This window comes from Bos indicus x Bos taurus, chromosome 25 (genome assembly GCF_003369695.1).
Source record: "Bos indicus x Bos taurus breed Angus x Brahman F1 hybrid chromosome 25, Bos_hybrid_MaternalHap_v2.0, whole genome shotgun sequence".
NCBI classification, from domain to species: Eukaryota; Metazoa; Chordata; class Mammalia; order Artiodactyla; family Bovidae; genus Bos; species Bos indicus x Bos taurus.
Window position 1 is genome coordinate 24,835,781 of NC_040100.1, and position 15,741 is coordinate 24,851,521.

At 48.2% G+C, this 15,741-nt stretch overlaps 1 protein-coding gene across 1 annotated transcript in view; it reads left to right on the forward strand.

The window, feature by feature from the left end:
• Positions 1-494: 494 nt before the first annotated feature.
• Positions 495-15,741, forward strand: part of GPR139 (G protein-coupled receptor 139) — a 46,582-nt gene continuing 31,335 nt past the window's right edge. Inside the window, exon 1 of the mRNA XM_027527764.1 lies at positions 495-1,064. Coding sequence (XP_027383565.1) covers positions 941-1,064 — 124 coding nt within the window. The 5' untranslated portion in view covers positions 495-940. The remainder of the gene's footprint in view (positions 1,065-15,741) is intronic.

Sequence of the window (15,741 nt, forward strand, 5' to 3'; positions counted from 1 at the left end):
ATTGAAGGCAGGAGGAGAAGTGGTTGGATAGAAGACAGAGGATGAGATGGTTGGATAGCATCACCGACTCAATGGACATGAGTTTGAGCAAACTCCGGGAGTTGGTGATGGACAGGGAAGCCTGGCGTGCTGCAGTCCATGGGGTCACAAAGAGTTGGACACGACTCAGCGACTGAACTGAACTGAACTGAGAGCATCCTTGCTTCTACTACAGCCTCCTCTTCTCACCCCCTGCCCTGAGTGGAGAGTCTTCTGTAGGAGATGGACTTGAAGCACTGGCGGGAGGGAGGAGGGGGAGCGGGAGGTAAAGGGGGAGAAGAGAGCTGGATGAGGGGAAGGTCGAGAAAGGCAAACTGAGGACACGCCGCCGCCTCGATACAGAACCTTTGCTGGAGAAGCAGGTCCCACCCACACCACGCCCCTCCCACTCAGGGCGGGGGACGGAGGGTTGGAGATGAAGGTAGCCTGTTTCCACCCAGTGTTCCTTTGGGGTTTCCAGGTCTAAGTTCATATCTCCTCCAGAATCTGGAGCAGAAAGGGGCAGCTGGGACCCCTTCCTCCAGGGCATCTCACCCGACCCCGCCACCCCTTCCTTCCACCGGGTCCAGGCAGTTGCTGATTGGCTGCGGGGACCGGCGTCCCAGCCCCCCGGCTCCGAGGCGGGAGCCGAGCGAGCCCGAGGTGGGAGGCGCACAAATGGGCTCCGGGAGCCCCTCCCGAGTCCCAGCGCCCAGCGCCCTGCGGGAGGGCTGAGCCGGGATTCCAGGCGGGCAGGTGCGGAGGGAGCGGAGGGGACCGCGGCCAAGGGTAGAAGCAAGTCCTGCGGGAAGAGAGGCGCTGCTGCTCCGGCTGCTGCCTAGGCGGTCGCCACCACCGAGCCGGCGTCCGGAGCGGGGCTGGCAGGCCGGGCGCCGAGCCGCGGGGAGCGAGGGGCGCGCTCATGGAGCACACGCACGCCCACCTCGTAGCCAACAGCTCGCAGTCCTGGTCCCCCGGCTCGGCCTGCGGCTTGGGCTTCGTGCCCGTGGTCTACTACAGCCTCTTGCTGTGCCTCGGTTTACCAGGTGAGGGGCGTGGGGGAGAGGGAGGGAAGCCGGGAGCCCAGAGAGTGCGGGGCGAACCCTGCCCAGGGCCCCCTGGCCGGGCCACCTTCTCGGTGAGATCCCTGGCGCCCCCTCTGCAAAAAGTTTACGCCTTTCCGGGCAACTGCGGACATTTCCAGACTCTGGGGGGTGAGAGGAAGTTGCGGTGGCCTGGCGGGGACGGTGCGTGTGTGTGTGTGTGTGTGTGTGTGTGTGTGTGTGTGTGTGTGCTTCTCAAGAGTATGCGCGGTGGGCGATGGGCCAGGATGTGTGGGGGGTCGGTGCGAGCGAGGGGACTTTGAGCTCCTCGGTGTGTATTTGTGTGCGCGACTGAAGGGCTCGGTCAGGCGTCCGTGAGGGGCTCCAGGGAGGGCCGTGTGTGTGTGTGTGTGTGTGTGTGTGTGTGACTCGACTGCAAGTCCGGACAGATGGTGTCATGGGGGCCTCCTCTCTCCCGTCGCCCCCCACGTCCACCCAGACTAGGGGCACCTCTGCCCCACGCCGCCTAACCCCAGAGGACGCTGTAAACCCTGATCCTGGGCACTGTCTTGTTCCGGGGGGTGCTGGGATGGAGCAAGGGATGAGCCCCCCGCTGCCACCCTGAGGAAGGCGAGGCCGGCTAGGAAGAGTCAGGGTGGCTCCAGGACCATGCCCTGGACAGGGCAAGGGTGCGGAGGGACATGCGGGCTACCGAGGCCGCCACCGCAGGGGGTCACAGTCTCCTTGAGGACCTGCCTCACCCCTTGGCTTTGCCTCCCAGTTCACCGACCCTGGGCAGCTCACTGCTGCTGCAGATGTCTGTCTGGTTCACATCTTAGCCTGCTGTCCGAAGTGTAGCTGAGACTTGTACTGAATTCCTGAAGAGAGCTTGGGGGGGCGGGGAGGGCGGCAGGGGGCGTTGCCGACGCGGGGAAGTGGGGAGTTGGTGCTTGCCAGGGCACCTGAGGCAAGGAAGGGTTTGGGGGGCTCCAGCTGGAGATGGACATTTCCCCCAGATAGTCCCTGCGACAGTCCCTGAATCTCTGTGGCAGAAATATTCCTGAAGATCACTTGCGGGCAGATGGGAGAGAGGGACAGAAAGAAATAGGAAAAAAAAAAAAAAAATCCAGTCCTACCTAAAGCCTAGAATCATAGCATCATCTCCCTACTGCCTTCAGGATCCTGGGAACTTGGGAGCTGGATTTCTGAAGAGCCTGGCTGAGATTTCCTTTCCAAAACATTCAACTTGGTAGCCACAGCCTCTGCCGTATTTAAATAAATCACCCCTCTCCCAAATTTGGCAGGTAGGAGAAAGCATAAGTTTGCTAAGACTGAGCCTCTCTGTCAGTGAGTGATGAGGCTTTTATTACTAACTAATTGCTCTGACTGCCCTGGCAGAGAGCTAGCCTGATTCGCACTGCTGGGGTGGCGGGCACGTGTCCTGTAATTACCCCAAGCTGGGATCGATTTAGGCCCAGCTCCCACCTCCCCACCCCCACCCCCTGGCCCTCCTGAACCTCTCCAGAACTGTCCTTTGGGGAGTGTTTTTGAGAAGGTTGCTTATTTGATGAACCACAGAAATGACAGAGCCCCCTTTCCTTTTAGCCCTCATAACAGAGTATATCTGACTCCCATCAGTCACCTCTCCATCTCCTCTTTAGACTGAAGTTACCACTCTCTTAGGCTTTTCTTCTGAAAACCCCTTGAGGCATAGAACCATAGAGACAAGGAAAGGCTCTAAGGGTCCAGAGCAGGGAAATGAGGGTGGGGAGAATGAGGGAAAGCTCGTATCTTCAAACTCCTCAGGGTGGGAGTCAAGGTACTGCACACATTTACAGATTAACTCCCATGCCTGCCAGGACCTTCCTGGCCCTAGCATTGGCACCTGTCTTATGCCAGGCACAGACTCTTCAAGGCTGAGCCCAGGGCTTGGAGATTTAAAAGAGTGAGGAATTTTGATTAGAACTTGGAGGACATTGATGTGTTCATACATTCAGAGTTATGACCACCTACTGTTGTGCCAAGAGCTGAGGAGGTATGAAGAGGTGACTCAGAGACCCCTAAGACACAGTCTCTGAGATCAGGGAGCTCAGAGATGGACGCAGAGGGACCAAACATCCTGGAGAAGAACCACTGGAGAGGCCAGGCTTGCAGGAAGATCATGGGCTGGTAACAGCTTGGTTAATGGCTTGCAAGGTAGTTCAAGGGTGACATCCTTAAGTCATTCTCTTAAAACTGTAAGGACAAAAAATACGTCCTAGTGACTAAGAGTGCAGACTGTAGAATGAAGCAGAGTTGGCTGTTAATCTATGAACTTTTTAATGTCTCCGTGCCTCAGTTTCCCCTTCTGTGAAATGGGCATTATGAGAGTACTTCCCTGGTGGCTCAGACGGTAAAGCGTCTGTCTACAATGTGGGAGACCCGAGTTCGAGCTCTGGGTTAGAAAGATCCTCTGGAGAAGGAAATGGCAATCCACTCCAGTACTATTGCCTGGAAAATCCCATGGACAGAGGAGCCTGGTAGGCTACAGTCTATGGTGTCGCAAAGAGTCGGACACAACTGAGCGACTTCACTTTCACTTTTCACCCTTGAAATTGTGGTGAGAAGTAAAGATGTTGATGGAGATGAGGGTGCAAGTCAAGCGCTCAGCTCAGTGCCCAACACACCACGCATTGATTGCTGCTGTGTGTGCTGCTGCAGTTGTGGTTATCATGAAGCTGATTCAGTTGTAGGAAGGATGGGGGCTGCTTAGCCATGCCTGAGCTGGAGGAAGGACTTGGAGGCATGCTGAGAAGAGCATTGGGCTCAATGCCGGCTCCTCCGGCAGAGCTCACTTCGGTATTCCCCGCCCTGCCCCCAGCCCCCAACAATTAGCAAACCCTGCCTCCGAGGCTGAGCTATGCTGGGTGTGAAGTAACAGACCGAAGAGCTTGGTAATATTGTGAAAACTGAGATTTTAATTGAATCACTTTCCTGGCAGTGGACTCACCCCAATTTCAAATTCTCACTGTGGTGGTAGAGGGTTAGGGAGTGGCTGTGTGTTGGCAACAGGGGAGCCAGTAACTAGGAGAAAGCAAGGCTGTTTCTTAGCCCCGTCAGCCTCTAGATTGATAGGAAGAGCTTGAGAAAGTCCAAATGGTCCAATCCCCTGCCTCTAGGAATTGCCCCCAGACAGTCTGATTTAACTGGTCTGGTGGAGCATACAGAGGTTTCTAACGTGGAGTATAGGCAAAGCTCTGCCACTTGAGAATTCTTACTCTCTGCACCACAGTTTTCCCCACCCATAAAATGGGCGGAGCACACAGGCAGTTTATGTTAAGATAACCTATGTTAAAATGGCTTACCACAGTGCCCAGACTGTGGAAAGCACTGTCACTCAATACCTTCTCCACACTGGATCTTTTTCCTGTATTATATGCTTATATTGTTGCACTGAATCTCCCCATGATGTGTCCATATCCTGAACGTGTTTTACGGAGGAGCAAACTGAGGTTCTGAGAAGTGGAGCATCTCGTCTATAGTTGAGCAGTCCAACTAGCATGTGAACACCTGTCCTTTCCCTTGCATCCAGTACCTTCATTACTGTTGAGAAGTTATTTCACTCACTTCAGTCCTTGCTGTGTGCTCAGTGGAGAAAATCGGTGTCCCAGCTGTTCCTAAAACTCTGTCTCTTTCCTCCTCCTTTTAAAATAAGCAAGATATTTCCAACTTTTCAAAACACATACAATAAGCCAACAAAATCGAGTTGGGGACCCTGATTGGGCCAGCTGGGACAAGACAGTGCACAGCAGAAGGCAGTGCAGGAGGAAAAGATGAGCCTGAAATGCTTGAGGAAAGAGAGCAGGAGAGAGGACCAGTGAGCCTGCCTGATAAGGAAGGAGAAACGCAAAATTATACTGAGATTTGAAAGAGATATTTTTAAAACTTTTCCTGCTAAAAGGCACAATGGATGTTAAGGGAGACAAAGTGAGGGAGATGAAGCCTGAAACTACATGCCACACAGCAGACGGGAGCGTTTGCCCAATTGCCTGTCTGCCTCTGGGGGTTGGTGCAGGATGAAAGGAGATGATGAGGCTGTAGCCTATCAGGTAGTAAGTGCTTTGACATGTGCTAGTTACTGTCGTCGGAGAAGGCAATGGCACCCCACTCCAGTACTCTTGCCTGGAAAATCCCATGGATGGAGGAGCCTGGTAGGCTGCAGTCCATGGGGTCGTGAAGAGTTGGACACGACTGAGCAACTTCACTTTCACTCTTCACTTTCATGCATTGGAGAAGGAAATGGCAACCCACTCCAGTATTCTTGCCTGGAGAATCCCAGGGACAGGGGAGCATGGTGGGCTGCCGTCTATGGGGTCGCACAGAGTCAGACACGACTGAAGCGACTTAGCAGCAGCAAACTGTTCTGAGCCTTCTAGACGTGTTCTCTTTTGCCTCTAAACATCTTTGGAGAAAGTGTAGTAAACAGATTAAGAGTACCCAGTCTGAAGCTGGACTTGTGGAGTTTGAGTCTTGGCTTTGGTACTTAGAAGCTGTGTGACTTTAGACAAGTGACTTTAACTCCTCTGTGCCTCAGTTTCCCCATTTGTAACATGAGGATGATGACAATAATGGAGTCATAGCGTTCCTGTAAGGATTAAATAAGCACTTAACACAGTGCCTGGCACACAGCAAGCACTCTATAAGTCATTTTTTCATCATTTAAAAATTAGGGAAATCAAGGGAAAATTCCTGACTTGTTATATGACATCGACTTTACCCTAATATCAAAACAAGACAAAGACATTATAGGAAAACTAGCAACCAATAGTCTTCATGAACATAGACATAAAAATCCTTAACAAAATATTAGCAACTCTAATCTGGCAATATATCAGAAGGACAATACTGAGTTGGCCAAAAAGTTTGTTCAGGTTTTTCCATAACACCTTATGGAAAACCCAAATGAACATGTGAGCCAACATAATACACAAGACCAAATTGGATTTATCCCAGGAATATAATATAGTTATATATAGTTATAAAATAGTTCAATAGTTGAAAATCATTCACCATATTAACAATGTGATTCACCATACTGACAAACTAAAAAAGAAATTCTGTATTATCATTTTAATAGATGCAGGAAGTACTTGACAAAATTCAGTATCCTTCCATTTGATAAAAAACTTATCAAACTAGGAACAGAGAGAGAACTTCTTGAATCTGATAAAGAACATCTATTACCTACAGCTAACATCACATTTAATGATGAAAGATGGAATGCTTTTCTCCTAAGATCTAGAACAAGGCAAGGATGTTCTCATCACTCCTATTCAGCATAATACTGGACATTTTAGCCAGTGCAATAAGGCAAGAAAAGGGGAGAAGAAGGTGTACATGGAGGAAGAAATTAAATTGTTTCTATTCACAGATGATATAATTGCCTTCATAGAAAATTACAAAGACTCCACAATAGAAGCTTCTAAGGACAAAATTAATGAGTTAACATGTTTGCACATTGTTAATATGCAAAAACCCTATTGTATTTCTACATATTAGCAATGGACAATTTGAAATTAAAAATTGGAATTAGGGGCTTCCCTGGAGAGGGCAATGGCAACCCACTTCAGTACTTTTGCCTGGAAAATCCCATGGACGGAGGAGCCTGGTAGGCTGCAGTCCATGGGGTCGCTAAGAGTCGGACCCGACTGAGCGACTTCACTTTCACTTTTCACTTTCATGCATTGGAGAAGGAAATGGCAACCCACTCCAGTATTCTTGCCTGGAGAATCCCAGCGACAAAGGAGCCTAGTGGGCTGCCATCTATGGGGTCGCACAGAGTCGGACACGACTGAAGCAACTTAGCAGCAGCAGCAGCTGGTGGCTCAGTGGTAAAGAATCCACAGACCAATGCAGGAGACACGGGTTCAATCCCTGGTCCAGGAAAATCCCACATCCCCCAGAACAACTAAGCCTGTGCACAACTACTGTTGAGCCTGTGCTCTAGAAAGCAAGAGCCGCAGCTACTGAGCCCATGCTGCAACCACTGGAGCCCACACGCCTCGAGCCTGTGCTCTGCAACCAGAGAAGCCACCACAATGAGAAGCCCAAGCACCGCAACTAGAGAGTAGTCCCAGCTCACCGCAACTGGGGAAAGCTCTCTCACAGCAGTGGCGACCCAGTACAGCCAAAAATAAATAAATAAATAAAACTGAAAAAAAAAAAAAAACACTTAATTTCAACTCTCTACTGTAAAAAAATAAAATGGGATTAAAAAATATATATTTCCAGGTTCCCTTAAAAAAAAACAACTGAAAACATTAGACTCTTGTTCCCAAAAAGTAGCAGTCAGCTAGAGCTGAGCAATAGGCTGCTTTGCCTTTCCTATGCAGTTATGTGTGTGTGTGTGTGTGTGTGTGTGTGTACACGCACATTAACAGGTAATAACATTCATAGTACTTGAAAACCTAATAGTATAGAAAAGGCACACATTGCAAAGTCTCCCTCCCGTTCCCTTTCCCCTGCTCATCAATACCCAAAACCATCCCACCATGACCACCACACATAAGTAATCTCTGTATTAGTGTCTTTGTTGTCGTGTTTCAGTCACTAAGTCCTGACTCTTTGTGACCCCATGAACTCCAGCATACCAGGCCTCCCTGTGTTCTGCTATCTCCCGGAGCTTGCTCAAACTCATGTCCACTGAGTCTATGGTTCCATCCAACCATCTCATCCTCTGTCACTCCCTTTTCCTCTTGCCTACAATCTTTTCCAGCCTCAGGGTCTTTTTCAATGAGTCGGCTCTTCACATCAGGTGGCCAAAGTATTGGAGCTTCAGCTTCAGCCTCAGTCCTTCCAATGAATATTCAGGATTGATTTCCATTAGGAGTGACTGGTTTGATCTTGCTGTCCAAGGAACTCTCAAGAGTCTTCTCCAGCATCATAATTCAAAAGCATCAATTCTGCAGTGCTCAGCCTACTTTATGGTCCAACTCTTACATCTGTACATGACTGCTGGAAAAACCATAGCTTTGACTATACGGACCTTTGTCAGCAACGTGATGTGTCTGCTTATTTAATTTTAAAAAAGTGTCTAGTTTCCAATTTATTTCAAGGTTTTTTAGTGTATATATACAAGCAAATATGAATAGGGGATTTCAAGTCTCCTTTTTTTTTTTATTCTCTTGAGCACATAATATACACCATCCTATATCTTGCTGTTTTCTCACTTCATATATCGATAACCCAAAACAGTATATATAATGCGTTTTCCTTTTTTAATGAAGTGATGTAGGATTCCATTGTATATTTGTACAATCTATTGAATGGTTACCCCTTCAAAAGGACACAGGCACCCCAGCTCGAGACAGTCCCTATGTGGTGCACCTAATTCTCTGTAACCTGTCTGGCCCCTCTTAATTCTCATTTGGGCTTAGGATCCTCGTTATAACAGTGGGAGAAAGAGCTTTGCATGAGGAGTCCTGAATTCCAGGCTTGGTTCTGGTAATAACCCACTGTGTGACCTTGGACAAGTCATTCTTAATGAGTTTGTTAAAGGCCCAGGAGAGCTGAACTCTGCTTGTGTTGCTCAGTTGGAGATATTCCCCATTGATGGGATTTAAGCACAGACCAATGAGGTAGCTATGCTGGAGGCTGTCTGGGCTGGCCTTGGGCTGGAGTCCAGAACAATAGCTTTGTAATCCTTGCCTCTGACTAAGAGTTCAATAAATGTTATTAACCTTCTATTCCCTGCATTGTTTTGTGGTAATTTGAAGTAAAACATGCAAAGGCTTCGCATGGTCCTTCACACATTGTAGAAGCTCAATAAATAGTAGCTCAGATTGTTTTTATTGCCTAACATATCAGCGTGTTCAAGCACTGTAAATCCCCTAAGCCACAGACTGCTTTGTACATAGGACTTTTCTATAAATGCACAATTCCACTCCAAGTGTACCCACCAGGCATGAAGCCCCACGTCCTGGCAAACTAGGAGAGAATGATCCAATGGATTAAGCAATCAGTGCCATCATAAGCCTAGGGAATTTGTACCCCTAAGAGAGTTGCCTGTGGCTCAGTGAAGCCTCCAGAAATAATATCAGTCCAGGTCATGATATGGTCTTCAGCTAAAATTTGTGAAGAGAATGATAAGCACCACCAGCAAGTTCACACTACGTGCTACAGCTAGGATGGTGAACAGACGAGGGAAGAGAAGTGAACACAGATCCTGCCACTCAGCCTCTATGTGGATCTGAAATATGTGGATGATGTTTATAGGAGATGCAGCTCTGCAGTGCTAGGGGTGGGGCAGTGCAGGTGTCTTGAATTCAGATACCTGCATGGGGCAGCCCAACAGTGTAAATAAACAAAATGGGCCAGTTTTAAGAACTGTTTCACTTATCCAAAGAATTGTGCTTCCCTGCTGTTTTGCTGAAAACATGTGACTCTTTCAGTCTATTTCCTTTTTTATCAATGGAGACATATGTACCAAAAACACTGCCCTTTCCTCTTAATGATTGCTAACACTTATGTAGCACTTACTTTGTGCTGGAGATTCTTCAAAGCACTTTACATACATTCAGTTCAATTCAGTCACTCAGTCATGTCTGACTCTTTGTGACCCCATGGACTGCAGCACGCCCAGCTTCCCTGTCCATCACCAGCTCCCAGAGCTTACTCAAACTCATGCCCATTGAGTCAGTGATGCCATCCAACCCTCTCATCCTCTGTCATCCCCTTCTCCTCCCACCTTCAATCTTTTCAATGATTGAGCATCAGTCTTTTCATCAGAGTCTTTTCAAATGATTCAGTTCTTCGCATCAGGTGGCCAAAGTATTGGAGCTTCAGCTTCAGCATCAGTCCTTCCAATGAACACTCAGGGCTGATTTCCTTTAGGATGGACTGGTTGGATCTCCTCACAGTCCAAGGCACTCTCAAGAGTCTTCTCCAACACCAGAGTTCAAAAGCATCAATTCTTTATAGTCCAACCCTCACATCCATACATGACTACTGGAAAAACCAAAGCTTTGACTAGACAGACCTTTGTTGGCAAAGTAACGTCTCTGCTTTTTAATAAGCTGTCTAGATTGGTCAGAACATTTCTTCCAAGGAGCAAGGGTCTTTTAATTTCGTGGCTGTAGTCACCATCTGCAGTGATTTTGGAGCCCAAAAAATAAATTCTGTCACTGTTTCCATTGTTTCCCCATCTATTTGCCATGAAGTGATGGGACCAGATGCCATGATCTTAGTTTTCTGAATGTTGAGTTTTAAGTCAACTTTTTCACTCTCCTCTTTCACTTTCATCAAGAGGCTCTTAGTCCTTCTTCGCTTTCTGCCATAAGGGTGTTGTCATCTGCATATCTGAGGTTATTGATATTTCTCCCAGCAATCTTGATTCCAGCCTGTGCTTCATCCAGCCCAGCATTTCTCATGATGTACTCTGCATATAAGTTAAATAAGCAGGGTGACAATATACAGCCTTGACATACTCCTTTCCCGATTTGGAACCAGTCTAGCTTATTTAATTCTCATGACAACCCTTTGAGGCATGGACAATGATTATGCCCATTTTCAGATGAGAACATTGAGACACTTACCCAAGGTCACACAAGTAGAAAATGATAGAGCAATATTTGGTACTGCTGTCCAGGTTTATTATAAGAAAATAGCAGCAGGTGTGCAATGACAGCTGACAATTGACACTCAGGCTGGACTGAGAGGTGGGGGTGATAGACATAGGGAGGAGGAGGACCTGTGAAGAGTTGACTCATTGGAAAAGACCCTGATGCTGGGAGGGATTGGGGGCAGGAGGAGAAGGGGACGACAGAGGATGAGATGGCTGGATGGCATCACTGACTCGATGGACATGAGTCTGAGTGAACTCCGGGAGTTGGTGATGGACAGGGAGGCCTGACGTGCCGCAATTCATGGGGTCGCAAGGAGTCCGACACTACCAAGCGACTGAACTGAACCACCACTCAGTTTACCAGCCAATTGTCCAGGGTTGTAAATTGTTCTAAAAACTCTAGAAATCCAGATATTTACATGAAATGCCCAATGTTTCAATGTTGGCACTGAAATTCAAAAAATTTTAAATCACTGTATGAGCCAGCACCACCAGAGCCAAATCAAACATGTCTGCAGGCTTGATGCAGCCCACCAGGCTGCCAATTCACAAACTCCAAAGTGGGCAGAACTTCAAGAAGGACCAAGAAACATCAAGCAGGTCACAGTGAATTGAGAATAAAAACAAGCTGAAGGGAGGAGCAAGAAATAATAGAGATGGAAACCAAAAGAAAGTGTGGGTAAATCAAAAAAGCATACCAACTCAGAAAACCAGGGACTTGGCATAAACTGGAAGGAAAAGTTCCAAGAAATCCACAAACTTTATGCTGACAGTGTCTTGAAAGCCTACCATTTAGGGGGAAGGGAAATGCCCTGCGAATCTGACAATGATCGCTCAGTGGTCCCCAGACATGGATTCAGGTTCTAAATTCGTGGCTTCTATAGGTGGGGCTCTAGCAGATTGCTCAAAGCTCTCTGAGCCTCCACATTCCTCTCTGCAGAGAGAGTGGAACAGTGCCTTTCTCACAGGGTTGATGGTATGGACAAAATGAGATAATTTGAGACTAGCCAGGGCCCAGAGCCTGCCACTCCACGGTTGCTGGGTTTTGGTGAATCTAAACACTCCCATTTCCCAAAATGAGGAAACTGAGACCTCACCCAAAATCGCAGTGCTGGGAATGGCCGAGTCTGAACCAGAGCTTGGTTTTTCCAAGTCTTACTTAGTTCACTTCTTACAAGGTCACATGCTAGTGGTCTCTGAAGAGGAAACAAAGTGAAAAGAGTAAAGGAGCAAAAGGCTGCTTTTAGAGCGAAGAGTGATCATCTAGATGCAGAGGAGGGGGGGTGGGGGGCGGCGCTGGTCCTGTTGTTGTTTTATGTAGGATTATTTTAGGTGGTACAAGGCTGCAGCATCAAAATCCCTTTTCAGTTTTCTTAATCCTTCTAATTCCATCAAAGGGAGAGTCTCAGCTAGGTGCCAGTGTGTCTTTAACACCTTTTCACATGTGCTAAAACTCTCCCTTTCTAGCAGACACAGAGCAGACCTAGAGCTCAGCACCTCGGCAGGAAGCAGTATCTGGCGAGAATTTAATGTCACTCTTGTATTGTTATTGTATTTATTTTTAAGGCTACCTTCTGTTTACAACAGGGAGGTGGGTTTGTTTGTGACGTGTACGATGGTCACATGTCCATGCTGTCCAGTATAGTCACCGCCAGCCACATGTGGCTCTCGAGCACTTGACATTTAACTAGTACAACTTGCAGAACTGAGTTTTTTATTTCATTTCATTTCAATTAATTTACAATTAAAATCTGATACTCGACTCAGTTATTAGAAAATAACTGTGGAACAACGTGAGTATGTAAGTCTATCCTTTCAACTGTACATTTCATGACATCTAAACAGATCAAGGATTTTCAGTGAAAATTTAGCATCCATAGAGAGATGTGCAGGAAGTATAAAAAAATACAGCAGACTTTGGACATTTAGTGTGAAAAAAGAGTTAAATATCTGGATAATTTCCATTGATTACATTTTGGATGAACAAGGTTAAATAAAATATATTGTTAAAATTAATGTCACCTGTTTCTTCTTATTTTTTTCTAATGTGGCTTCTAGAAACAATGAGAGTGCATATGTGGTTCACATTACATTTATATCGGAGAGTAGTACTGTATAAAGTATAAATTCAAGAAAAAAGCATATCACTTTAAAACAAGATGCCAAATAAATAATAGTACACAGGACACAGAATATGGCAAAAGTCACAACATTAATGGGTCAGGTACTAAAATATGGGGAACACTGATCTAATAGAATGTTCTTGATGAAGAAACTGAGACCCGGAGAGGGCAAGTTCCCCCAAAGTTTCATAGCTAATTAGGGGTGACCTTGACCCCAAACCTTCCAGATTCCAAAGTAAGTAAGCTTTGACCACAGCAAGGGGAATAACCCTTCCATCTCCACCTCCACCAAAGGAAACATAAGGAAAGATGGATCACCGTGTGGGGAGGAGGTGGCTACCCTGAGTCCCAGTGGAATTCAAAGGGAAGGAACCTCTTTGTATGGATGACTTAGGAGCTTGGCCTTCCTACCAAGTGAAAGCAGAATGATTGGGACTTCTCTTGAGGAAAGACATGACCAGCTGAACTACATTTAGGGCAAAGTAGGCTTTTATCCCAAAGATAAGTATTCATTTTGCCCCATGACAAAGAAGGATGAGATAAGAAATCAGACAGCACAGTTCCATTCAGAGAGCATCTGCACTCATTGATTCACTAATCCACCCATCCCTCCATCCATCCACCTGTCCATGTGACGGGCAATGCCAAGTGCCAGGCACTGTACTGGCATGCCGTAAACCAAAAGAGATCCCCGCCTTGCCTTTGTGTGCATGTGCACACAACCACACACACACACACACACACACACACACACACACACACATGTACATAAAGAGATGGGGAAAACCAGCATGATCAGAAATCCTAATAAATGTAAACAGTCACCTGTGAAAAGATCTTGAAGCAGAGAGGGGCACGTGGTGACCTGCACATATAGGGAGCCTCAAGGGGAACAGCTGAAACCCGAGGCTGAGGAAAGAAAGGATGGAAGGATGAGGGCAACGGGAGTGGGCTGTGAAGCCACCCTTCAGGAGGGGACCCGGTGCCCGCACAGCTGAACAGAAAAGGCACCCAAGTCTGGGAGTAAGGTGGCTGAGGCAAGGCGAGAGCACGGTGTGAGGTGCAAGCAGAAGGGAACAGAAAGCCAGAGCTTCATTAAAACCATGCACACCGATCCTGAGCTGGGACAACACACTCTGCAGTGTGAGGACTGGTGTGTCCACCAGCAACTTCTATCCTTCCCCATCGTTTGCTCTTGCTAGAGCTCAGGGAGTTGCTTTTCTGCCACAGACATTTCTTATCATTTTCAGCTAAGTGCAGAGCAAGCTATCAGCCATATCTCTTCAACTGAGGGCCTCTACACACACACACACTCACAAACAGACACATAGACAGACACATACAGACATGCACACATATACACCCCCCACACAGACATATACTCCATAGTCAAAGGAAAAGAAGGCCTGTGATTCTCTTCTGGCTGCAACCCTTGCTTTTAGCATTCCTGGCCTCACCCCACGGTTCAGCTCCACAGAACCTGCTGACAAGGGCCATCATCTGCCTCTTAAAAAAAAAGCAGCGGCATCCCTAGAAGGTGGTAGAACAGAGTGGTGATTGCAGGGGCCAGTGCTGTGAGGAGGGGGTGCTGCTGCTGCTGCTGCTAAGTCACTTCAGTCATGTCCGACTCTGTGTGACCCCGTAGACGGCAGCCTACCAGGCTCCTCTGTCCCTGGGATTCTCCAGGCAAGAATACTGGAGTGGGTTGCCATTTCCTTCTCCAATGCATGAAAGTGAAAAGTGAAACTGAAGTCACTCAGTCATGTCCAACTCTTCGCAACTGTAGACTAGTCTACAGTCCATGGCTCCTCCGTCCATGGGATTTTCCAGGCAAGAGTACTGGGGTCAGTTGCCACTGCCTTCTCCGAGGAGGGGATGGATGTGCCTTAAAGGAATCACAGGCCCCACGAGCTCTTGATCTTCACAGAGCACGGTTCTCACACATGTCCGCCCTCCACACCCAGGATCCTTCCAGAACTCCACTGCTCACGGCCAGAGGGATCACAGAAATAACACTGGTTTAGGAATTAAGTGCCATCTTGCCAGTTGTGAGGTCTTTCCCCATCTTCAAGCCTCAGTCTCCCACTGTGCATGTGTCTGTGGAGACCCCGTCAGGTGCCAGGTACCCCTGTGGGCACTGAGGGAGGCAGCAGGCCCTCCAGGAGGCAGACAGCAGTGAGCGAGAAAACAGTGTTGCCACAAAGTCACGTTAGATGCTGATACAGTCTGAGAGGGTAAGAAGTGGTAGAGGGAGGGGTTCAGGACAGGGCTCCCCAGAGAACTATGTCTGAGCAGAGGCTGGAATGACAAGAAGGAGGGGCATGGCAGCGGGAAAGGAAGGGGCAGGCAGAATGTGAAAGCGGGGGAGGGGGTGTGCTGCTCGAGCTGGAAGGCAGGGCTGGGGGGCTGGAATGTGACGCTGAGAGGTGGGGATCAGGGAGTCGCAGGCTGGACGGTGTGGGCCTTTGGGGTCGATGAGGCGCTTGGGTTTTACTCTAAGTGTTGCAAGACACACTAAGCAGGTGACATGACCTAATTTGAGTTTTTCAAAGACCTGTCTGGATGCTGTGAGAAGAATGGAGGGAAGGTGGTGGGAGGGGAGAGGCTGAGGAGGTGGCTGCCATCGAACGGGGTGTGAAGGGCCTCCGGGAGCTGGCACAGGGCAGGGCACGCGGTGGGAGTGTGGGTCAAAGGTCATGTGTACAGCCTGCCCCACATCCCACTCCTGCCCCATCCACCATCTCCTCTGTCTCTAAGTAAAACAAGCAGCCAAGAGAAGTGAGCCAACTGAGGATGTCTTCGGACATGTGCCTGCTCCGGGGCGGTGTGGGACCCTGTGCTGGAAGATCCCTGATCAGGGTCGTGGCCCCGAGCAAGTCCCGCTGATGACCCAGCTGTCAGTTGCGGAGAGTTCTGACCAGAGAGGAGGCGAATGCCTGGGTGAGAACAGTAAGTC